The sequence below is a fragment of the Oryctolagus cuniculus genome, chromosome 1, assembly GCF_051225735.1.
Source record: "Oryctolagus cuniculus isolate XC-2025 breed Fujian yellow rabbit chromosome 1, ASM5122573v1, whole genome shotgun sequence".
Classification (NCBI taxonomy): domain Eukaryota; kingdom Metazoa; phylum Chordata; class Mammalia; order Lagomorpha; family Leporidae; genus Oryctolagus; species Oryctolagus cuniculus.
Window position 1 is genome coordinate 203918169 of NC_142867.1, and position 26890 is coordinate 203945058.

The 26890-nt window shown below is 39.5% G+C and overlaps 1 protein-coding gene across 2 annotated transcripts in view; it reads right to left on the minus strand.

Annotated features, from left to right (window-relative positions):
* The window catches only part of ERP44 (endoplasmic reticulum protein 44), a 112170-nt gene that overhangs the window by 36718 nt on the left and 48562 nt on the right, over positions 1-26890 (minus strand). Inside the window, exons 4-7 of one of the 2 annotated variants that reach the window (XM_070054888.2) lie at positions 25552-25663; positions 24356-24471; positions 3412-3596; positions 2132-2247 (exon numbers count right to left, since the gene is read on the minus strand). In XM_070054888.2, the coding sequence (XP_069910989.1) occupies positions 2132-2247; positions 3412-3596; positions 24356-24455 (401 nt within the window). In that variant the 5' untranslated portion in view covers positions 24456-24471; positions 25552-25663. The remainder of the gene's footprint in view (positions 1-2131; positions 2248-3411; positions 3597-24355; positions 24472-25551; positions 25664-26890) is intronic. The other variant, XM_017349290.4, reaches the window with a different exon arrangement.

Sequence of the window (26890 nt, forward strand, 5' to 3'; positions counted from 1 at the left end):
ATCAGACAAGAACTTTCCAAAGTGAGGAAATTTGGGAAAAGCACTTTCTCACAGAGGAACAGAAAGGGCAAAGGCTCGCTGTATAAGTTGCTTGAAGTGTTTGAGGAAAAGCAAGGGACCTGTGTGACTGGAGAGCAAAATGTGAACGATGTGGGGGAGGGGCTTCCCTTACTGACTCTACAATGATCTTCAAAAGACAATGCTTTCAATGAAACAGACATGAACAAAATCTACAAGCATTACAACAAGGACAAGGGTTACAAAATATAGAGAATACACTGTGCCAGAAATCTGGGCTGCACTCAAGGAAGCTACTGTAATTGAGACTACTAGTGATGGACCAATGAAAAAGAGAAATACTACTGCATGGAAGTTGAAGTATGGTTGAGAGACTCTCCAACGAGAAGAGCGGGTCAAGGATAGAACCATTAAGCATGATTCCATTTCGAGAAAGAAGGAAACAAAGAGAGATAAATCATAGAAATCAGAGAGATTCTATGTAAACTTAGAGCAGAAAAAGGAAAGAAGTGAGTATTCATCCTTCAGAGAAACTGAAGAGGATTAAGATCCAAAAAAGGACATTAGACTTGGTAATTAACACTCTGGTAAATGTGTGACTGCCAAGACAAGTTTCACTAGAGGGATGGATGTGAAAGTGAGCCTCCAAGTGTTTAAGACATTTGTGCTGGTTAGTTTAAGAAAATCAAGCCAGCCAAACACAAACTAATTCGGAAAAATTTAAAACGGAGAAAAAAGAGATGATATTATAGCTCCAAAGACAAAAGAGGTGGGTCAGGAAAGAGAGAAGCATGTTTTCTTTCTTTTTTTTTTTTTTTAAGTTTTTATTTAATGAATACAATTTTCACAGGTATAACTGGGAATACAGTGGTTTTTCTCCCCATACTCACCCTCCCTCCCCCACTACTGTCCCACCTCCCATCCCGTTCTTCTTTAAGATTCATTTTTAATTAATTTTATACACAAAAGACCAACTCCACACTAAGTAAAGATTTCAACAGTTTGCACACATACCCACACACAATGTAAAAAATATTGTTTGAGAAAAAGTTTTGCAGTTAATTCTCATAGTATAACTCATTAAGGACAGAGGTCCTACATGGGGTGTAAGGGCACAGTGACTTCTGTTGTTAATTTAACAATTAAAACTCTTATTTATGACCTTAGTCATCACACGAGGCTCTTGTCATGAGCTGCCTTTTAATGAACACAAACTCCATCAGTATTTAGACAAGGCCATAAGCAAAGTGGAAGTTTTCTCCACCCTTCAGAGAAAAGTACATCCTTCTTTGATGGTCCCTTCTTTCCAATGGGGTCTCATTCACAGAGGTCCAAGAAACGTGTTTTCAGAAAGGAAAGCAATTCACAAAAAGGGTCAGGTTGAAAACACAAAATATCAAGAACAACTGATGGATCAAAGCTCCAGAGGAATTTTAAAGGACAGTTAGAAGGATACTATCACAGGTTAGCCTTAGAAAGGAGAATTATTGTTATGAGACAGGAAAGATACAGGAAAAGGTAATAGAAAGATGGAGATACATGAAGACAATGAAGCTCAGAAGCTATAGAAGGAAAATAAACAGGCTTTTAAACCTTCACAAAGAATTCACAGGTAAGTATAAAGACTGGTTGGGTAACTGGCATATTGTGGCACAGCAGATCAAGCAACCACCTGTGATGTCAGCATCCCATATCAAGAGCAATGGTTCAAGTCCCATCTGCTCTGCTTCTAATCCAGCTTTCTGCTTTTGTGCCTGGGAAAGCAGCAAAAGATGGCCCAAGTACTTGAGTCCCTACCACCCATGTGGGAGACCAGAATTGAGTTCCTAACTCCTGGGTTTGGCCTGGCCCCCTCCCAGCTGTTGTGGTCATTTGGGGAGTGAACCAGTGGATGGAAGATCTCTATTTCTCTCGCTCTTTCTCTCCTTCTGTCATTCTGCACCTCAAGTAAATAAAAATAAATCTGTAAAAATAATAATAATTAAAAAAAAGAATGGCTGATGACTTTGAGATAATCTTTGGAGAGTTCATCTTCAGAAACTGACCAAACACTACAGAAATTTACATGGCAGCCAAGCAAACCCACTAGCACATTCTCAATTAAGACACTTACCCAAATGCAGACAGGAAGGCACAGTCATCATGCAAAATACTTGCTACTCTTTCAAATACTCTATAGTTGTCTGAATCCTTTTGTTCAAAATATCCAATGATATTTCTTTTGCTGCGCTGTAAAATAAAGTATTTCATTATTTTGCAAACAAATATAGTTTTATAAACATGTTACTTATCTATTATGGTACCCAAACAGCTCCAGTTGTTCAACTAACTCCAAAGTCCAACTATAAATGCATATTTAGCTTTTAACATTTAGTCTAAAACTAGTAAAGAATTAAAGTCAATTGAAATCATCTTAAAATATAAAAATTTTAAAATTTCAAGAAATAGACAACTAGTCAGTGAAACTCTTTTCCTAAATAAGATTAACTCTAAAATGTGTTAAAACAATTCATCAAGTCATAACTTGTGACAGTTGGCAGAGAGTCCTCCAAGGGTCTCTTACACTCCTACACATCTTACTGCATATGCTAGAAATGCAAGACCCTGGAGCACTCTCTCCCCAGGCTGTTTCTCAGCATTGTACTTAAAGCAAGCAGTGCTAAGTGAGGTATCACACTACTTGCTGTGAAACAGGGAGTTCCCAGGTCCAGTGTCCACTACTCCCTACCATAGGTGCAGGCATCCATCTGTGCCCCTTGTGTAGGCTCCTTAGTATTTAAATAGCAAGGAAATGAAAGCAAACATGCCCACAGTCTGCTGTGACATGAGCAATAAAGTCCACTGTTTCTAACCCAGCAGTCTTACGTCCTCTGACAGCATCCATAAAATGGTAACTGGCTAGCATTAACTTCTAAGTAGTGTAAAATCAAATCTCCAGCCCTACATTACAATAAGTGATTGTGTTAAAGCCAAAATTGTTTGTACTACTTAGTATACAAAAAGAGGAGTTTACAAAGTTTATGGGTTAGAGATGGACATTTTAAAGGGCACTAAAACAGACACAACGGACAACCATAGGAGTTACCAGAGCGTGAAGGTCACCTCCAGGGAAAATATGGAAAACTCAACTGTATGTGCTTAACTGTAACCTCTATTTCTTTGTAATTCAGGCTTTCTTTGCCCTCAATTAATTGAAATTAATACAACTTAATCCACAAGTTCACAAAAACATCAACATTTTCCTTGAGAATTAATTCCAGAAAAATTCAAATCACTAAATACGTACATGCCAAATCCATAGTAGAATGCCCAGATTCTCTACTTGCATTAGATTTTGTTTACATTAATCAATTAGGCAATGCTCATTTGATCTAGCAAACGTTAACAACTTACATCAAGAGAGTTGATTTCTGCTAAATCCTGAATTTCTTGAATTGGGTCACTTTTTTGTTGCCTGATGTAATCTGCAAGTGCTTTCACTGATCGCTGACCTCTGTATTCTCTCTTCATCATCATCCCATTACGGAACAATTTGAGAGTTGGGTATTTGCTTATTCTGTATCTTTGGGCTATATCAGCTAAAAGAATGAAAAAAAATTAACTTTACCCTCATATTGGTCAGAGTAGGCCCATGCAACAAATATAATAATTCAAAAATATTAAATAATATTTATTTAATAAATATTCAAAAATATTAAAATTACTAAGTGAGACTTTTTAGTTTGTGTCATTCTTTACCAGTGAGAAAGGGAAGAAAAAAAATTAATCATGACTTCAGTTTATATTGGTTAAATGTCCAAACCCTAGGCTCATATAGCTTGTTTAAATCCCGAATTTGACAATTACTGGCTGTGCAAAATTGTAAACTATGTGAACTCTTGGTTTTTATCCATTTACATAAGGAAAATTTTTACCACATACAGTTGTTTTAAATAAGATAATATAATAATACATGGCACATGAGTACTTGGCCACACAAAAAAGCAGTAACAGGGCAGGCATTTGGCACAGTAGTTAAATTACTACTTGGAACATGGCATCCCATACAGGAGTGCCTGGATTCAAGTTTCAGATCTGCTTCCAATTCTAGCTTCCTGCTAACGTGCACCTGGGGAGGCAGCCCATGATATCTCAAGTAGTTGCATCCCAACCACCCATGTGACAGTCCCAGACTGAATTCCAGGCTTCTGGCTTCAGCTTGACCCAGCCCTAGTTGTTGCAGGCATTTGGGGGAGTGAACCAGGGGATGGAAGATCTCTGTCTCCATCTGTACTCTACCTTTTAAATAATATTTTTAAAAAGCAGTAATAATTATGCTTTGTAGGGTTTGATACAAATTAAAATATATGATGAAGACAACAACAGCATATAAGTAAGCTAGGAGAGGGAAGGTAAACAGAAAGTAAATTATCAAATACCTAAGCTCTTTGTCCTACCCAAGAAGAGGTTCAAGTACTATAATATTTTGATGAGTCAAGGCTGCATTTTATTGTCTGTTGGATATGCAATAGAAGAATATTAAATATATATTAGAGGTTGACAGAATATGGATTTTCAGAAGGGGGACTGGAAAAAAAGCCTATGCCATGAAAATTACATAATACTTTGGTAAATTCCATGGAGGAGTTACAGAGAAGAAATAACAACTGGTTATGAAAATTCCTTCAACAGAAACAAGTGGAATAAAAACAGAGAACCATTGATTGCATATGAGATCAAGAAGAATGCTTCATTTAAGAAATCACAAAACTCTGAAATAACATTAAGATACCTTAATTTACACATATATATAAAAAGAATAATCTGTCTGGTTTGGGAGTCAGTATTTTCTTGAAGCAGATCACTAGTAAATATATCAGCCAAAAGTCCTTTTCTTAAACTGATAATTACAATAAAAGAATATCTTTGAGGCATTATAAAGATGACAGGTCCCTATTACTGGAACAAGAAATCATTCTAACCTGGAACAACAAATTGAGCCGTGGGTGAGAGTAGTGCCATAAGAAGTAGAAATATTTTAAGTTAACCAAAGGTACTTGCGATAGTGCAGACGTCATAAAGGTTTATATTTAATCTACTTATCAGAAAACTAACCAGGAAAAATAATAAAAATAAGAAACCTTACCTTCTTAAATAAAAATTATTTATTTCGCAGCACACTAATGAAATTCTGGGGCTGGTGCTATGGTGTAGTAAGCTAAGCCTCCGTCTGCAGTGCCAGCATCCCATATGGACACCAGTTTGCATCCCATCTGCTCCTCTTCCAATCCAGCTCCCTGCTATGGCCTGGGAAAGCAGTGGAAGCTGGCCCAAGTGCTTGGTTCCCTGCACCTGCATGGGAAACCTGAGAGAAGCTCCTGACTCCTGGATTCACAAAGGCTCAGCTCTGGCCATTGCAGTCATTTGGAGAGTGAACCAGAGGATCAAAGACTTCTCTCTCTGTCTCTCCCTCTACCTCTCAAATAAATAAATAAATAAAAATCTTAAAAATTTTAAATAATAACACATTAAAATTAAACAAATTAAATTTGAAAAACTTTCAGTATTAACATTGTACTGAAATTAAACTCATATACATATGTTACAAATAAAGGCACATGAGTAATTTTGGTAATGTCACTGAGAACTAAGAACTTGAGCATAAGATGAAAAACATAAAACTGAAGAAATGTTTCATGACAATGATTTGGGGGAAGATTTTTTGGAAAGGACCTCAAAAGCACAGGCAACAAAAGCAAAAACAGACAAATGTGATTGCATAGAAATAAAAAGCTTCTGCACAGCAAAGCTAACAGAGTAGATGGATTCTTGGAAAGAGACAATCTACACAATGGGGGAAATATTTGCAAACTATACATCTGACAATGAGCTAATATCCAAAGTATATAAAAGAACTCAAACAACTAAATATAGCAAAAGACCCAGATAACCCAATTAAAAATGGACAAAAAAACTTGAATGGATATTCTCAAAATAATACCCACAATAGCTAACAGGTAGATGGGAAAAAATTGAGTGCCACTAATCACCAGGAAAGTACAAATCAAATCAACAACCTTTATCACCTCCACAAACTAAAACAGCTATTATCCAAAAGAGACAAGATAACAACTGTTGGTGAGTGTCTCAGTCTGTTTTCTATCGCTGTAACAGACTACCCCAAGACTGGGAAATTAATTAATTGAGGATTATTTGGCTCATATTTCTGGAGGCTGGGAAGCCCAAAAGTGTGACACTTGCAAGGGACTCATGCTGCTTCAGCTCATGGTGGAAAGCAGCAAGGCAAGCAGGTATGTGCAGAAGCAGTGAAACTTTTTACAATAACCTGCTTTCATGAGAATGAACCCAAGAAAGGCAGTAATATCTTTTAATACTCTCATCACCACTAAAAGGCTCAAATCAGCACTGTTACATTGGGACCAGATTTCAGTTTTTGCATCAAAATAAACTCATACTTTTAATTCCATTTTCCATGGATTTTGGAAGAAGCCTCATATTATCCTTTGTAAAAATATATATATTATTGCATATAATACTACGCTTTGTATATAATAAATTCAGTTTGTTAATATTTTTAAGTTTTGCACCTATGTTCTTGAACAAGAGTAAAATATATTTTTTCTAATAATTTCCTTGTCAAGCATCTCAATAATACTATGATGACCTCCTAAAATAAGCTAGGAAGTATTTTCTCCTTCTGTATTTTTTGGAATAGTTTGTCTAAATTTGCCATTTTCAGTTCATTAGATGTTTGATAAATTTTGCTGGCAAAGATGTCTAGGAATGAAATTTTCCATGTGGGAAGGCTTTGAATTGCAAATCCCATTTCCTTAATTTAGGACTATTTATGCTGTTCACTTCTAGCATCAGTTTTGGTGATTTCTTCTTGCATCTGAGAATTTTTTCACCTCATCCAAATATAATGAAAAACTTATGCATAGGTTTAAAGATTGTTTCTGCATCAAAATGGTTTCACAATTGCTTCTGCATCAAATTAAACTTATACTATTAATTCCATTTTCCACCAACTTTTTGAAACACCCTCACTCATATGTCACAATCAAGTTGGATTTAGTCTAGCATTTCAGTTCAGATTAATATTTGAAAACCAACTGAATATAATTCACATTAACAGAATAAAAGTGAAAAATTCTGTTACCTTTTAAAAGCAGAAAAACATCTGATAAAATTCAACATCCATTCATGCTTAAATATTCTCTAGCAAATCAAGAATGGAGAACTTCCTCAATCTGATAAAGGGTATTTAAATAAATACCAAATACCTTGATAGTACAATATTAAAAACTCATCTGTTGAAATCAAAAAAGTAACAATGACTGCTATCACTTCTATACTTATAATACTATGCTGGATTTCTTGATATAAGAAATATATATACATATAAACATAGATATATACATACACATATAAACAGTGGAAATAAATGATACTATTTTCAGATAATTTTACTGGATTCACAGAAAACTCAAAGGGGACTCTACAAGAAGGATTTCTACTTCTAAGTAAGATGCAATAGGTGGCAGAAATCTGCTCCTGTTGTAATGAATTGGAAAAACTGGAATTTTTTTTAAATTACATTTTTATAGATCTCAGAAATCATGTAAGCAATGAAAACTAAACGAACTGAAATTCCAGAAAGGACAAAAATTTCTGATTAGCTTCTTCCCTATAGCTTGCCTTACGTAATTCCTTTTGGGAATTAAATCTGCAATTGTACCTTTCTGGTTGAGGATTACAACCGTGTAAGCAGGAGGAAAGAAAAGTCAATATAAGGCTTTCCATGGACAGCTAGCCTGGTATGGTTGATTTTAAGGGCCCTGAACCATACAGTAAGTTTTCTCAGAGGAACAGCTGCTAAATATTTGTGTGAAATACAACTGGGGTTACATCAGAAAGAACAAAATCTCCCATGGCCTTGTGGTGTTTAGGAGACAATTACATTAGAGCCACACACAGCCAACACATTTGCCAGTTTTGGAAACTACATAGGCCAAGAAGATCTAGATGTCAGAAAAGACCATGAATTTTTTTTTTTTTTTTAATACAGGCAGAGTGGACGGTGAGAGTGAGAGAGAGAGGGACAGAGACAGAGAGAAAGGTCTTCCTTTTGCCGTTGGTTCACCCTCCAATGGCCACCACGGCCGGCGCGCTGCGGCCGGCACATCGCGCTGAGACGAAGGCAGGAGCCAGATGCTTCTCCTGGTCTCCCATGGGGTGCAGGGCCCAAGCACTTGGGCCATCCTCCACTGCACTCCTGGGCCATAGCAGAGAGCTGGCCTGGAAGAGAAGAGGGGCAACCGGGACAGAATCCAGTGCCCCAACCAGGACTAGAACCCGGTGTGCCAGCGCCACAAGGCGGAGGATTAGCCTAGTGAGCCGCGGCGCCGGCCAAGACCATGAATTTTTAAGAAAAAATAGAAAAAAAGATTATTTGTGACATGTTCTAGAGAAAAATGGTTAACATTTGGAACAAATAAAGGATCAGTTTTTAAAAAATCACCAAGAAAGTAAGTGGGCTAAAGATATGAGTCAATTTATATGAAAAAACAAATGGACAACAAACATAAAAACATACTTAATTGTAAACAAGAAGTTACAAATGAAAACTACCAAATAACATTTTGTCCAACAACTGGCAAAAGACTAATAATAATAAAAAGCCTAAAAAATTAAAATTCAGTAATATCAAGCTCTCTGAAGGTAAAACACTCCTAGTAGGTCCAAACAAATAAGACTAAAGTAGCCTAGCCATTGCCTAATTTGCCAGCTTAAAGCCCATTTTTTTTTTTTTTAAGGTCTAACAGATTTGGCAAAAGGGATATGAGAGGGACACAAAAGGAAAGAAACTAGTCTAATAGGAAACATTTGTCTCCCATTTGGGCCCTATGATCAGTATGAAAAATGGAAACCAAGAGGTACTGCTGAGTAACATTTTAATTTTTTATACTTAGTGAATTAGTAGACATAATGAGAAAAAAAGTGTGTTACAAGCAAATATGCATGAACTAAGAGTAGAATAAACAAAGCTGGTGACAGGACTCTAGAGGCTCTTAAATGCTAGGAAAAGAAATCTGAATTTTACTGTTTGTGACAAGCAGTCACTGAGTAATAGAGCTGGGGTTGCAAAATATTCACCTGGAAGTAGAAGAGAACCAAAGAGACTAGTAAGGAAGCTACTGCAGTATCCCTGGCAGAAATAACAAGCATCTGTTTAAAAACAAACACTGCAATCTTAATGTTGCCTTAAAATCCTGGTTATAAAGAGAAGAAGATTAAATCTTTTTAAAGACTACTAGAGGATTAGATATTCACTTGCTTCATTCTCAAATAACATCATGGCAGCAAGTATGCTGCATAATAAGGTGGTTTTTAATTATTAACAAGTGAAAATCTTAAAATTACATTGATCAATAATCTCAGACATAAAGGAGATTGTAAGATAATTACAATGTGACATTTTTACAATATAAAAAGAAGGACTTAAGGGGTATAATAATTTTTTTATTAACTGGATAGATTAAATGCTAAAATGGATGTCAAAGGAATTATAAATTTCAGAAGGTTGAGAGTTACCTGATTGGAAAATTAGTATGTATTTTTTGCTTCAATGGTCATTTACTCTTCCTTGATGGGTCCTGCCTCCTTGCCTCACTAAGGCCCAGCAGGGTTCCTGGTGAGAGAAGTGTCTCATGCCTTCATCTTAGCACTGTCCCTCCCTTCCATGATTATGCATGGCAGGTAGCACAGAGGCAGATGATTTCAACAGAAAGAACTTACTGCTCTTCTTCTTCCAAGAGAATGAACTGCTGCCATGTACCTCTTTCCACTCCCAAGCCACATCCATCCCAAACAAAACACACAGACACATACCCCAAAACACAAAACGAAAAGCAAAATACAAATTTTCTAAATAGAAAAATTACAAAGAAAGCCTTGAAGCTTACTCAGAACGCAAGCTCAGCCTGCTCATCCAAATTCTGTTCTACTCACATGAATTCTCCACACACATTTTCTTGTTCTTAATGTGGAGTTTACCTATAACTCCTATAAAAGCTTCTCAATTTCCAAGAAGAAGGTTCAAACTGTATTGGCAGACAGACAGGCAACAGTAACTCAAACTCATGGGAGTATGCATTACCTATCAAAGGACAATTACAAAGTACTTTCCTAAAAATGCTAGTGGGAGTCTGAAAGTTCTGCATTAACCATCAAGTAACAAGATACGGATGCCTATGGCTTAGTGCCATACAACCTACCGCCACTAGAGGTCAGCAGAGAACCTAGTCCCACCCAGGGGCAGACTACTAGGACCTTTCAGTCCCAAGGCAGCAAGGACCACCCCATACAAGGATGAATTTTATTCCCCAATTATCCAAATGAAGAGACTGTAGAGTGATCATGACCCACAGTTAAAGCAAGGGAATGGGCCGACGCCGTGGCTCACTAGGCTAATCCTCCGCCTTGCGGCGCCGGCACACCAGGTTCTAGTCCCAGTCGGGGTGCCGGATTCTGTCCCGGTTGCCCCTCTTCCAGGCCAGCTCTCTGCTGTGGCCAGGGAGTGCAGTGGAGGATGGCCCAGGTGCTTGGGCCCTGCACCCCATGGGAGACCAGGAGAAGCACCTGGCTCCTGCCTTCGGATCAGCACGGTGCGCCGGCCGCGGCGGCCATTGGAGGGTGAACCAACGGCAAAGGAAGACCTTTCTCTCTGTCTCTCTCTCACTGTCCGCTCTGCCGGTCAAAAAAATAAATAAATAAAGCAAGGGAATGAAGTGTGTGTGTGTGTGTGTGCGCGCGTGCGCGCATGTGCTCATGTACATGTTAGTGCAAGTATGTAGATGGGCATATGGGCATATGGATATGTATAGAAATTGGAGAACAGACAAGAAGAAAACAAAAACCACTTGTAGTCCAATCACTACTGGAGACAAAACCACTATTAACATTTTGGTTTATATTCTGTGGACTCTGAATAAAAGTTGCTTAATGGCCAGTGCTGTGGGGCAGCAGGTAAAGCCTGCTGGGTGCTGGTTCGAGTACCAGCTGCTCCTCTTCTGATCCAGCTCCTTGCTATGGCCTAGGAAAGCAGTAGAAGATGTCTCAAGTGTCTGGACCCCTGCACCCATGTGGAAGACCTGGAGGAAGTTCCTGGTTTCTGATTGGCTCAGCTCTGGCCACTGTGGCCATCTGGGGAATGAACCAGCGGATGGCAGACCTCTCTCTCTCTACCTCTGCCTCTCTCTTTTTTAAAGGATTTATTTATTTGAAAGGCAGAGTTACAGTGAAGCAGAGACAGAGAAAGAGAGAGAGAGAGAGAGAGAGGAGAGAGGACAGAGGAGAGAGGGGAGACAGGGGAGAGAGGGGGGAGGGGGGGAGAGGGGAGAGAAGGGGGAAAGGGAGAGAGGGAGGGAGGGAGGGAGGGAGGGAGGGAGAGAGAGAGAGAGAGATATCTTCCATCCGCTGGTTCACTCCCCAGATGGCAGCAATGGCCAGAGCTGTGCCCATCCAAAGCCAGGAGCCAGAAGCTTCTTCACAGTCTTCCATGTGGGTGCAGGGGCCTAAGGACTTGGGCCATCTTCCACTGCTTTCCCAGGCCGTAAGCGGAGAGCTGGATCAGAAGTGGAGCAGCCGGGAAACAAATTGGTGCCCACATGGGATGCCGGCACACTGCAGGCAGCAGCTTTATCTGTTACACCACAGCGCCAGCCTCAATAAATAAATCTTAAAAAAAAAAAAAAAAGTTGCTTAACTAGTAATGATGTGTTTCAACTGAGTAAAAACAAACTCTGAGTTTGAACAAACATAAAGTGGCACAATGGGTTTCAACAACCTGGACAGAACTAGAAACAACAGAGTAACACTCTTTTTTTTTTTTGACAGGCAGAGTGGACAGTGAGAGAGAGACAGAGAGAAAGGTCTTCCTTTGCCGTTGGTTCACCCTCCAATGGCCGCCGCAGCCAGCGCGCTGTGGCCGGCGCACCACGCTGTTCCGATGGCAGGAGCCAGGTACTTCTCCTGGTCTCCCATGGGGTGCAGGGCCCAAGGACTTGGGCCATCCTCCACTGCACTCCCTGGTCACATGGGGTGCAGGGCCCAAGGACTTGGGCCATCCTCCACTGCACTCCCTGGCCACAGCAGAGAGCTGGCCTGGAAGAGGGGCAACTGGGACAGAATCCGGCGCCCTGACCAGGACTAGAACCCGGTGTGCAGGCGCCGCAAGGCAGAGGATTAGCCTAGTGAGCCATGGCGCTGGCCAACAGAGTAACACTCTTTAATCTAGAACATTACCAATAACCCTTAATGGCAGAGGTCAATAGTATGTGTAAACGTAAAACCTGACTGAGTTGGAAAATGATGAGTCAGACTCTGAATGAAGTTGTGTTAAAATTAGCTGAACAAATGTATTTTCCTTTTAAGGTATATGTATTAATGATATAATTTTTAAATCTACATCCAAATTAATCTAAAACAGTGCTCATGACAGGCATAAAAAATTGTGAAAGAAAACACTGAGTTGTAGTTCAATTTTTCTCAGTTTTTTCAGTTGTAGATATATTTGGTATGGCAGGAAATATTTTATTATACTGTTGTGATATAATGAAATCATCTATTTAAAGAACCTAAAATAGTACCTACAAAACTAACAGTTTATAAATGCTGGCTACTGTTCATGATTCATTTATCCACCTGTCTATTCAACAACTACCTGAATATCTATGAGGTGTCAGGTAGCTTTTCAGTGCTAGCAGACAGAGGGATGTAAAGTAGGCTCTTACAGAGCTTACACTTTGTCATTATCATGTCATTATCAATACCAATACTAATACTACTTCTAATTGTTTCCACAGGCTAGAATCTAAAATGAAATTCTTCAAACTCTTACTATACAACACATGTAATGTACCCAAAAGATGTCCCAATTTGAAGTCCCTCAATACAATGTAAGAGAAGCTTAGCAGATTCTTACCACTCTGTATAAGGTGTCAATAATAAAATGCATATTCCCCAGAAATGTAGCTTTGTTTCATGGGCTGTCCAGATGGGCAAAGCTAAAAGGGCAACTGTCAGATCTTTGACAAAAATGAAATCCAATATCCCACTTCACTGCAGGAAGAGCAGGACACCTGTTCTGCTGTAACACAGGAGTATAAATGGCTTCTGGGCAACAGGAAGGGGCTTTTCTTCAACATTCTCTTTTCTTATTGCCTGGTGACTCCTTCTCCTTCTACCTTGTCTGTTGCATACAGTAATTAAAGAAAATAAAGGCAGAATTTAAGGGCTTTGAAGGCAAACTGCAAGATTTACGTCAAGATTCACCTGAGCTTAAATAGTTGGACGCTACCTAATGGCATTGTGGCCTCCGTCCAAGTTCAAAACTATGTACAGTTCCCAACTTTACTGTCTTGGGAGTCGATGGGGAGAATCAAGGCTGCTGCATCCAGTTCATACATGAAAACAGAAAGGCTGCCTGGTGGCATTAGTGTGCTATATATCCACTGTTGCCTGCTTTCCTTCTCCAGTTTGCAAGTTCTCATCGTACGGATAGCTGAACCTGACAACAGTGAACATCCTAGAAGGGCATATAAAGAAGTGAGGTAAAGGCAGAGCAGAAAGCACTTCACAAAATGCTGGTAGGTAGAAGGAAAACAGACAGAAATGAAATATAGGCAGTAAACCAAAGAAAAGTCTCCTATAAATATGTTCTAAGATGGACTTTACTGATAAAGTAGTAAACTGGCACAGAGGGGGACTCCCAAGGAATTCCCAGTATGGTTAAAGGAATGAGTATGGATACCATCTACCCAAGGGACTATTTGGAAAATACTCACTTGGAATGGTTTGTAAAAATTAGTGCCATTATATTTTTATATTACCCTATACTTATGTTCCTTGTTAGTAGATTTGTTGAAGATGAGGTCTTACCTCATCTTCAGTTCTTAAACAGGACTTATAAAGAAAAAAATTTATAATGTAATGCTGTAGCATTGGCAAAAATTTCCCAAAGCAGGACAATATGCACAGTATCTAACATAGACAGATTTCAGAACTAAATTCAAATATATGTCACACTTGAATTTGAGCTTGCAGCATACTATGAAACAAAAAATAATCATTAAACAAAAAAGTTAAATGCAAACAATTGTTGATTCATATATTTTCCAACACTGGTTTCTTTGAAGAAACTATGCTGGGCTTTATCAAATCTTTTGGCATCTACAGATAGGATAAGCTGGCTTTCCTTATTTTACTCAGTGATGGGATTACTAGATTTCCTAATATTAAGCCATCTTTGTATCACTGGCATAAATTCTACAGGGTACCAGGAGAATATTCACAAAAGGCAGAGCTATCTTTCATTACATCTGGTTAAGGAAGAGGTGCCAATGGCCAAGACATGGCACCTTAGGAAAGAAGGTAGTTTCATGGCCAAGAAAACAGTCTTGAATGCCAGACGCGCTCATGAGAGGCTTTCCATGAGACACTCAGGAGAGCCACACAGGGAACTTGGATCACTTTTCAAAAGCCATCAATACTGCTAAAAATGTCAGTAAAGGTTTATTCAAGGAAACTTCAAATTCAATGATCTGGGGCCAGCACTGTGGCACAGCTGGCATCATGGCACAGCGGTGCCAGCATCCTATAAGGGCACTGGTTTGTGTCCCAGCTGCTCCACTTCCAATCCAGCTCACTGCTAATGGAGATGGAAAAGCAGTGAAAGATGACCCAGGTGTCTGGGCCCCTGCCACTCATGCGGGAGACCTCGCTCCTGGCTTCAGCCTGGCCCAGCACTGGCCATTTGCAGCCATCTGGGGAATGCACCAGCAGATGAAGGATTTCTCTCTCCATCCCCCATCACAATCTCCTGATCTCTCTGTAACTCTGAATTTCAAAAAAAAAAATAAATCTTTCAAAAAATTCAATGTTCAACCTGAAGGTCATTTATTATAGTGAGGTTAAACAAATTATAATGAACAATACCACAACACACCTTTACAGTACAGTTCTAGCTTCTTACATATACATTTCCTTAAAAAATCTAAGGCAACAAGGCACACCTACATTCTTTTTTTCTTAGCAGTTGATGAACAGTAAGTTCAGTGACTTTTTAAATACAGATTTTATAAAATCATTCCTTTGTCCAGCACATCCATGCTATATATACTATCAGCTCATCAGTCACTTAGTAACCACCTTCATTATCAGATCAACTATCAAAAGATATTACAGAGACTGTACTCAAGTATCCTTATTTTACTTCACAATAGCCCCAAGGCACAAGAACTGTGATGGTGGAAATTCGGCTATGCCGAAGAAAATCATAATTGCTTCCTTTTCAAATGAAGAGATCGGGCAAGCATCATGGCACAATGGTTATTAGGTCACTACTTGGGATGCCCTCATTCCATATCAGAGTCCCAGGGTTCAGGTCCCAGCTGCACTTCTGACCCAGCTTCCTGCTAATGTGCACCCTGGCAGATAGCAGGTGATGGCTCAAGTGGCTGAGTTCCTCTATTCATGCAGAAGACCCAGATGGAGTTAAAAGCTCCTTGCTTCCGCCTTGCCCAGCACTGGTAATTGGAAGCAATTGGGGAGTGAATTCACTGATAGAAGATCTCTGTCTCTTTCTCTATCATTCTGCTCTTAAATAAGTAAAAATAAATGAAAGGGTTTTTTTTTAAAGATTTATTTTTTTATTTGAAAGTCAGAGTTACATAGAGAGAGCAGGAGAGGCAGAGAGAGGTCTTCCATCCAATGGTTCACTTCCCACTCTGGCCACAACGGCCAGAGCTGCGCTGATTTGAAGCCAGGAGTCAGGAGCTTCTTCTGCGTCTCCCACACAGTTACAGGGGCCCAAGGACTTGGGCCATCTTCTGCTGCTTTCCCAGGCCATAGCAGAGAGCTGGATCAGAAGTGGAGCAGCCGGGTCTCAAACCGGTGCCCATATGGAATGCTGGCACTTCAGGCCAGGGCATTAACCCGCTGTACCACAGCGCAGACCCCAAAATAAATGAGTTTTAAAAAGGAAGAATTCTTTTAAAAAAGGTAACTATGAAAAGATGAAAGTACACTAAAGTATTTTGAGGGATGGGCTTTTGGCACAACAGGTAAAATGCTGCGTAGGATGACCACATTGCACATTACATTGCCTGGGTTCAAGTCCTGGCTCCACTTCCAATTCCAACTTCCTGCTAAAGTGCATCCCAGAAGGTAACAGGTGATACCTTGAGTAACTAGGCCCTTGTCAGCCACATGGGAGACTTAGATTGAGCTGCAGGCTCCTGGCTTTGGCCTGGCCCTGGCCCAGCTGTTCCCAGAAGTTGGAGTATGAACCAGCAAATTGAAGATCCCTGTTCCTATCCCTGTCTCTCTACCTTTCACACAAAATGGAAATGCATTTTAAAAATCATTTTTAAATATTTTGAGATACCACAAATAACATTTATTATAGTATATTGCTAAGATTTTCTTGTATTAGTTATTACTGTTCATTTCTTGATGTGTCTAATTAAACTTTATCATAGGTATGGATATGTAAGAAAAATATAGTGCAAAACTTGTATGTATGAGTGTGTGTATGTGCTTGTGTATAGCTAGAAGGGTAGGTAGGTAGATAGACAGATACTATCTGGTTTCAGGCATCTATGGGGGATACTGAAATGTACCCCCAAAGGATAAGGAAGGACTACTGTATTTTTTTCACTGTTCAACTGTTTATTCCACAATCAGTTATTTAGGATATGAGGACTCAACTGTATATAGACTGAAAGCAAAAAAAAAAAAAAAAAAAAAAAACAAACCTTTTTAACACAACATGTCCAGTTGTCTACCTAGATAGGCACACAGGTACACACAAAAAAGAACAAAAAGAAGGCAGTCCAATGAGCAGAAGCTTTACAACACGCAGTGATCAGTGGTCTTCTCCCATGTTAATAAAACCCAAGGGCTTTCTAAAACCACCTGAGGAATCTTCAGGTGCCTTCTTTTCCTAGGACAGCCCACACGTGGAGCTACAGCACTGCTGAAAGGCCTGCAGGCACTCGGCAGCCCTCCCACTATTTGTGGACACGCTTTCTCCTTTCTGAGGCGAGTGCCCAGCAGCAGTGCAGTGCAGAGCTGCAGTCCTGTCCTGCTGGGGACAGCAGGTCCTGTGCAGCCAAGGGAATGAGCCAGGTCCACTTGCAGGAGATCCCATCTGAGGCAAAGGATGCTGAGGAAAGCTAAAGGGGTGCCAGGCCAGGAGACAGCTGCCTCATCCACTGAAGATGGGGCCTTCAACTCCCAGCTCGAAACCCCACCATGGATGCATGAGCCCAAGGACTCCTGGGACCCACAGTCTCCTTGGGAGACCTCCCAACTGTCCACTCCAGGGTGATGTTCCTCCTCTCATCAGGCATTTCCCCCATCTTCAGTAGGGGTGTGAGCCCCTAGTGCCACAGGACCCAAAGCAGCTGAGGATGGTCTCAGGAAGATGGCGGCCACCGCACTCTTGGTGACCGTGTCTTGAGAAGCATGACCCATGGTTGTCTAAATTTAGGATTTTTTCCCTCAGAAATGTAAATGGGTAAATATAAGAGCCAAACTGGGTAGGGAAGTAGGGACCAGGTACTGCCAGTCCCCACAGCCCCAGGGGCCTGCAGGTTTTCACAGGCACAGCAGTCTGACCTGGCCTTCTGCTTCCCACACTACTTCAGTGATCTCTGAGGACTGTGAATCAGAACTCTGGGGCCTTAGCTCTCCACAGGACACTTTTCAGATATTTTTAAACCTAATATGCAGTGTAGTCTGTACTCTATCGTCAGTCTTTGGGATCTTTCCCACAATCTTAGAATAAAAGGGTAATCAAATTGGGGAAGTCCTTCTCTCCTATTAAAATATTCCAATAACACACACATTAGGAAGACAGCACTACATAAAACTGGGGGCGAGGGGCAATAAAGAGACCTCAAAAACTCAAGTGACCTGTCAAGTGGCTTTCTCCACAATGATACAGCCCCACCCTGCCAGCTTCTTGGAATGCATCCCCAAAGGATAAGGAAGAACTACTGTATATACAAATGGAATATTATTTAGCCTTAAAAAGAATTTATTTAAGATTTATTTATTTTGAAAGTTACATAGAGAGAGGGGGAAGAGAGAGACAAAGAGAGAGATATTCTATCTGCTGGTTCACTCCCCAGATGGTCGCAATAGCCAGTGCTGGGTCAGGCCAAAGTCAGGAACCAGGAGCTTCATCCGGGTCGCTTACATGGATGGCAGGGGCCCAAATACTTGGGTGGTCCTCTGCTGCTTTTCCCAGGCCATTAACAGGGGTCTGGATAAGAAGTAGAGCAGCCAAAGAATGAACCAGCACCCATATGGGATGCCAGCGCTACCCCTTTAAAAAAGAAATTCTAAATAATCAACCCTATGGTTAGGGTAAAATTAATTCAGCTTAATACTTATACATTAAAAAAAACTGTTTCATTTTTCAGGATATCCTTTAAGGGATTACTTGACAGTAGTTCTTCTAGGGTAACAAAAAGTGTCAGAAAAAAAAAGAAGGAAATTCTAGCACATGCTATAACATGGATGACTTTTGAGGACATTATACTATGTGGAAAAAGCCAGTGACAAAAAGACAGACTTCATATAGTAGTCAAAGGAAGAACAGAAAGTCTAATAGTGTTCTCCAGAGGCTTGGGGGAGGGAGAAATGAGAAGTTGTTTAATGGGTATAGCATTTCATTTTCTCTAGATGAAAAACCTCTCAAGACTAGTTGCACAGCAATATGAAGAACTTGACACTACTGAAACTATACTATTAAAAATAGTTAAGGGGCCAGCGCTGTGGCGCAGCAGGTTAATGCCTTTGCCTGAAGTGTCAGCATCCCATATGGGCGCTGGTTTGAGCCCCAGCTATTCTACTTCTGGTCCAGCTCTCTGCTGTGGCCTGGGAAAGCAGTAGAAGATGGCCCAAGTCCCTGGGCCCCTGCACCTGCGTGGGAGAATCGAAGAAGCTCCTGGCTTCAGATTGGCACAGCTCCGGCCATTGTGGTTAATTTGGGAGTGAACCATTGGATGGAAGACCTCCTTCCCTCCCTCCCTCCCTCTGTCTCTCTTCTCTCTAACTCTCACTTTCAAATAAATAAGTAAATCTTAAAAAAAAAATAGTTAAGATGGTAAATTTCATATGTATCTAACCACAATCTGAAGAACAAGACACTTTTAAAAGAATAGAATCAGAGAAAATATTAACAAATCCAAAAAAGGACTTGTATTCCTAATATATAAAGAACTTGCTCAACAAGAAAATAAGCAAATCCAATAAAATGTGTAAGATTTCACTGGACACTTCACCAAGCCATGTACAAATTACGTAAACATACAAAAATATTCTCAACATCACTAATTATTGGGGAAATACAAATTAAACTGCAAGGAATATGTAATATTAAATATTAAATTCCAAGTATTATTAGCAAACATGTGGAACTAAAACTCTCATACACTAACAACCAGTAAATAAAATAGTATAAATAATTTGCAAAATAGTTTAACAATTTCTTAAAAAAATGAACATACACCTTCGTATGACTCAGGCATTTTACATCTAGGTACTTGGCCAAAATAAATGAAAGCATAAGTACAAAGACCTGAATGTTAATAGTAGCTTCATCTGTAATACCCAAAAACTGGAAAGAACCCAAGTAAGTGAACAGATAATTTGGAGTAGACAACCACACCGTGGAATGCCACTAAATTAAAAAAAAAAGAATCATACATGTAACATGAACGATCTCAAAATAATTCTGCTGAGCAAAAAAATTAAAGATGCAGATTAAAAAAAGAAACTATACTGTATGATTCCACTTATATAAAATTCTAGAAAATGCAAACTAATCTACAGTGCTCTGAGGACTGCCGGGTAGAGGGGGGAGAAACAAAAAGGCAACAAGGAAAACTTTATGGGATGAGAGAGATGTTCAACATTTTGAGTGTGGTAGTGCTTTTATATATGTATCAGTAAGTAATATTGGACCATTTATTTCTTTTTTTAAAGATTTATTTATTTGAGAGGCAGAGTTACAGACAGAGAGGGAAAGACATAAGAAAAGGGGTCTTCCACTGGCTGGTTCACTCCCCAAATGGCCACAATGGCTAGAGCTGGGCCAATCCAAAGCCAGGATGCAGAAGCTTCTTCTGGGTCTCCCACAGGGGTTCAGGGGCCCAAATACTTGGGCCATCATCCATGACTTTACCAGGCTATTTGCAGGAAGTGATTAGAAGTAGAGCAGCCGGGAATTGAACCAGTGTCCATAAGGGATCCCTGTGTTGCAGGTTGAGGCTTAACCTACTAGGCCACATCGCTGGCCCCTATTTGTATCATTTAAACTTGTACAATTTATATGTAAATCATACTTTTCACAAATCTCTTTTTAAAAAATCCAAATCTTAGAAACAATTTACCTAATAGGCATTTCACTTTGAACATATAATTCTTTCAAAAAAACTTTTTAAATTAATTTTTATTTATATGAAAGGCAGAACAATAGAGAAGAGACACAGAGAGATCTTCTATGTGCTGGTTCACTCTCCAAATGCTGACAACAGCCAGGGCTGGGCCAGGCCAAAGCCAGAAGTGTGGAATTCCATTCAGTCTCCCATATGGGTTACAGATGCCCCCAACAGTAGAGCTATCACCTGCTACCTCCAGAGTGCACATTAGCATGAAGCTGGATGGGAAACAGAGCAGGACTCAAACCCAGGTATTATGATATGAGATGTGGGTGTCCCAAACAGCAGCTTAACCTGCTGTTTACAATACCTGCCCCAAGAACGCAGAGTTCTTAAGATTCTTCCAGTTCAAAAGCTGTGTAATTCAACTAGTACAGAAGAAGCTAATAAAAATATAATCTGTCTTACAATCTCTAAAGAGAATGTAAAAAATGTGAATAAATCATCAATGAAGATTTCAGAATGTCACTTTTTAAAGAATTAACTAGAAAAGAAAAAATATTAAGAGAAAATACACAATACCTCAGGCATAACTTTCATTAGTAACAACTCTGAAACTGGCATTTTGCTCCCATAAAAAGAAATCATACTAGCACTGATGTCAGTTTTACTTCAAAAGTAAATTAAGAGATAAAATAAATTATGATTCACCAATACAAATATCAGTATTTCTTCTCAATGACTACAAGCTTGAGAGTATAATTTCAGATTTTATAGCTCAAATTCAGTGAAAGACTCTTATGTGCACTGTAATATCTAATTAAATACATAAAGAACAGAAAGATATGAAATGAGAGCCCACATCAAAAATGTCATGTTCTCTGCCAGTGAAAAGCAGGAGGAAAGAGCCAGAAAACAATGTGGAAATGTCATCTGTGCTTGTACTGACAACCTTTTATTGCTCTCTTCACCCTATCTAGGTATGAATCTTAGCAGACAGAAATATGGGATATGGCTTAAAAGATTTTGAAGTTATTTGCTGTTAGAAGACGCTTTTCTGGAGGCAGCTGTTAGAATACCACTTGGGACACCCGCATCTCATAGCGGTGCCTGGGTTCAAGTTCTGGCTCCATTCCCAATTCCAAGTTTCCTACTAATGTACACCCTGGGAGGCTGCCTGATGGCTCCCTGCTACCCACATGAGAGAACCAGACTTCCAAATTCCTGGCTTTGGCCTGGCCCTGCCCCAGGTGTTGAAGGCATCTGGGGAGTGAACCAGCGTAAGAGATTTCTATTTCTTTCTCTCTCTCTCTAGCTTTTAAATAAATAAAATAAATTTTACAAATAAAAACGAAACAAAAATGAATTTCTGCCTAGCACAAAGCTATCCAAGTAAATTCTCAAAATGTTTGCTTAACTGAACAGAAAAGCAGCAAATAGCTCTGTGAAGGCTTTAGGTCAGGAGGATAGGATTCTAATTCCAGCCTGATTAGACATTAAGCTAGTTAACATTAGTTAAATGACTTTATTTTCATTTTCTTATCAAATAAATGCAATGTTAGAGTGTACACACACCCAAATTCTAATGGATAGGTTAAGTAGAAAGGACAAGAAATTTGCAGAATGGAAGACAGTTCTGTTTTCAGGCAAGCTTACCAGAAACTCAATGTAATAAGCTTTTAATGAGTAGTCTCTGTCTCCCAGAAACTGTCAGATGCTTCAGATATAGAGATTAATGAGTGACTTGGTCTTCACTTAAAAGGAAGCATAAAAAGAAAACAAAATCCTGCCTTTAAGAGCTGACAACACAGATGATAAGACAACTAAGACACAATTAACCAGAACTACCAAATACAATGATTTTGGTACTATGAGAGAAGAAAGTTCAAGAATAATGGGAGCACTCAGGAGCAAATACCATTAATAGCTCACTAGCTCAGTTAAGAGAAACCTGTCATGTATGAAAAGAGCATGAGGGTTTTATAGAGTACTCCACTGGGGCAAGCAATATGCAAAGGACTGGATTTTAAGAGAGTCTAACTCAAATTTCTTAATACTACAGTTAATTGTACCTCAACAGTTTTTTTCTTTTTTAAGGGAAAGGGTTTATTGGTTGGGAAACCTGACAGACCACAGGGAAGGGGTGAAGAAGGAAAAGAGGGAGATGAGCATAAGAGAGATCAAGAGAGAAAGAGAAAAGAAGAGATTGAGAGTGATTGAGAGAGGGAGAGGAAGGAGGAGAGGAGAGAGGGGAGAGGAAGAGGAGACAGGGAGGGGGAGAGAGAGAGGGAGGAGGAGAGAGAGAGGAAGGGGGAGAGAGAGGGAGGGGAGGAGGGAAAGGGAGAGAGAGAGGGAGGGGAGGAGGAAGAGGGAGGGGAGAGGGAGAGATCCAAAGAGAGCACATGTATTCAGGAACAGGTCCTCTTAAAACTTGGCTGGGGGGTGGGCAGGGAAATAGGAGCAGGGAATCCCATTAGGATGGGGGTGGAGCTAACACAGGTGGTTGGGTCATGTGGTCACCTGGCTTCCAGCAATAGAGCCTAGGATGGTGTCTGGAGTGTAGATCGTGCCATAGATAAGACTTCGCCATTTTACTAACATTCCCCCCTTTTGTTTTTCATAAAGCAAGAGCTGTATGGGATTATATTAGTCTCAAAAGTCCAGAAGGGGTAGAGGGATAATGATGTGTCTTTAGAGCTACTTCCTGCTGACATGGGGCGACAAGATACTCTCTGCTGGCATGGGGCGATGTCAAAGAGTTTAAAAGACCAATCTTAGCAGAATCACTGGAACAACAGAGACAAATCTGAGACATATTTGAAATAACTACAACTTTTATCTTTGCATGATTTCAAAACAAATAGAAATCCATTTTTCCTTCTAAAACTTTATTTCATTTATTGATTTTGGTACTTGGTTTCAGAAAAAAAAGCTATAATTTATCACCTACATACTTCATCTACTATATTTTAATGTAAAAAATAAAAAAACAGGCCAGCGCCGCGGCTCACTAGGCTAATCCTCCGCCTTGCGGCGCCGGCACACCGGGTTCTAGTCCCAGTTGGGGCGCTGGATTCTGTCCTGGTGGCCCCTCTTCCAGGCCAGCCCTCTGCTGTGGCCAGGGAGTGCAGTGGAGGATGGCCCAGGTGCTTGGGCCCTGCACCCCATGGGAGACCAGGAAAAGCACCTGGCTCCTGGCTCCTGCCATCGGATCAGTGCGGTGCGCCGGCTGCAGCGCGCCGGCCGCGGCGGCCATTGGAGGGTGAACCAACAGCAAAGGAAGACCTTTCTCTCTGTCTCTCTCTCTCACTGTCCACTCTGCCTGTCAAAAATAAATAAATAAATAAAAATTAAAAAAAATAAAAAAACAATTAACACAGGCAAAATGGAAAGCATTGTTATAAGTACATGATGATCAAATTCTACTAATTTAATCAAAATTCCAGGAAACTTTTGGGTTTGTTCTCCACAAGAAAGGAAAAATACGGGCCGGCACCATGGTTCACTTGGTTAATCCTCCACCTGCGGAGCCAGCATCCCATATGGGTACCAGTTCTAGTCCCATTTGCTCCTCTTCCAGTCTAGCTCTCTGCTGTGGAGGATGGCCCAGGTGCTTAGGCCCCTGCACCTGCATGGGAGACCAGGAAGAAGCACCTGGCTCCTCCTGGCTTTGGATGGGCGCAACGCTGGCTGTAGCGGCCATTTAGGGGGTGAACCAACGGAAGGAGGACCTTTCTCTCTGTTTCTCTCTCTCACTGTCTATAACTCTACCTGTCAAATAAAAAAAGAAAAAGAAAAAAAGAAAGGAAAAATATGTGGTATAAGGGGTAGCAGGGAGGTATGGAAGGGACAGTTTCTTCCAGACTTCCTGTTGAGGTACTTACAGTGCTGATCACAATCAACTCTGGCAAACACGACTTGATTTTCATTTGGATATTCTTCCTTAATGACATCAGAAGCTTCTTCAAAAATTGGATGCAACATCTGGCTGAAACGACACCTATGCACAAAGAAACCAATTAAAAGTGAAAGGCAGAAGTAATAAGATTAGTTATCAGTTACTACCCATTGATATTTAGTAGACACATAATAAACACTGTCTTTGAGAGACAATCACAAAATGTAATCATCAATCCTTATTGTCATGCAATGCAGACATATTCAAAATTCAAAAACTATATAAACAATTGAGAGGATTGTGGGTTTTTTATTCCACCTTAGGAGAATTGCCAGTATTATGGAGCACATAGCTAAGTGTAAGTATCTTGCAGAAGCCACGAAACAGATCTGAAATATGCCCTCGAAGATGTACTCCTAGGATTTACAATTACTGAAGCGTGAACACTTACAAAATAAATCAGCTTTCTCTAGGACTATCTTTGTAGACTACTGTATAAAAATCTTTTAAGTTTATTGCAAATATTAGACAGATCGACCTGACCAGTTCAAATCTGAGACAAATTAGAATACGAAATAAATATCATTAAAAGCATATATAGTATATAATGTACAGTCCCCCTCAAAATCTGTCCCTTATTAAAATGGGCCTTTAAATCTGCAAACATACTAATTATACCAATTCCAGAAGCAAATATTTTAACTTCCTAAATAAGATTCTCTGTCCATATTTCCTTTTATTCATCATCATTATTTACTTTTAAAATAGGACATAAACCCCAAAATATTGCCTAAACTTATTACTTCTAATTTTGCTGTCCCTTAATTAGGCCAACTATTCATAAATATATATTATAAACTATTAAAGGAATCTGATAAGAAGAGAAGATAGATCAGAATCAACATATAACCAGCTAGGTTAGAATAGATGTTGTACCTAATTTTTCCAGGTAGGAAAAGGTACTGAGGGTATGTTAACAAACAAAATAATTAGAATTATTACTATTCCTTCCAGAGCACTTTCTAACAAGAAATTTACTTATATAAAGCCTATGAACTCTTTAATCAACATATGATTAGATCATACAGACTATCATCCAACAAAAATAAAAATCTGTGAAAGGATGCAATTGTTATACTTCCTCCCTATTTCTTCTTGTATATATCTTTCTGGCCCACTCACCTGACCTCCTAAGGAGATGTCCTAGAATATAGCAAGGAGACAAAAATCTGTATCTTCTGTTGCTTTCAAGTGGCTCTTTCCTCTTTTAGCATCTGGGATAGGTGGATGGGGTCTGTGGACATCATGGACCATGTCTTATTTGACTATGTATTCTAATAAGCATTCAATAGATGTCTGTTAAATGAATAAATTGATAGAACGGAGGAACTGGAGAGGCTAGGACCCCAGGTTTGTGGATTCTTACGATTTGCTGAAAACAGTTACTTGGGGACAGGGAGAAGCAATGAGTCTATTAATAGTCTATGAAAAATGTGGAAAGTGCCTACTAAAGTCTTAGTGGGTGGGTTTCTGGACCAAGATCAAGCTAAAGCACATATCAAAGGTGCCTTCTCTTTGGATTGCCCAGTTTGCTGACCAGGAAAAAAAAAGCACAAGTCCCTGTTTAAAGTAGCTTTAATATCCAAAGGTAAATTCATTTTCTATAAAACAAAAATTCAATTCCAGTATTACTGTACCTTCATATACATGTATGCATACACATGGGAAAGTGATATTTATGAAAGTAACATCACAAAAGCAATGGATCTAATAAAAGGGATTTAGGGTCATCTGAACCCAATCTGTAATCTAGTACTTACATCAATATGTAATAAATCAACCAAATAGGTTAAAAAAAAGAAAGAAAGAAAAAGAAAAATGGCCTTACAGGGGCTCTTTGGCAGCACTTACTAATATGACCTAGTAGGGGGGAAAAATAAGCTTTGGAGTTAGACATACCTGAATTTAAATCCCAGTTCTACCACTTACTAGCCATATGACCTTTCTGAGACACAACTTCCTCAACCTAAAATGGAAATTATACCTACCTGCAGGGCAGTTCTGAGCATTAAAAACTATATATATATATATATATATATATATAGTCTGGCACATAACAGCATTAATAAGCACTACCTATGGTTTATTACTGCCTGAAGCATGGCAATATTTTAAGGCAGCTCTTTTTAGACAATTCTTAAATTGTGCTACATCCGTAAATCATTAAGTTCAGAAGAAACTCAAAGTCTAGCCTTTGAGGCCATACAGTCTAAATCTATGTCCTATTGCCATTTTATCAAGTTTTTTCAATTGAATAAGAGAGTACTTAAAAATTCATGGACAACTCAAGGTATTCTTTAGGCATATGTTTTCCCAAATAACTGAAATTAGTCCACATTTCCAATTCAGCTGCTGTAAGAAAGTCAGTAGTATATTCTGTTTCTCTTTCTTATAACACAAAATCCCTTAGTCAAGAAAACTACAATCTAATTCTTTGTTACAATCTACTCAGGTATACTCT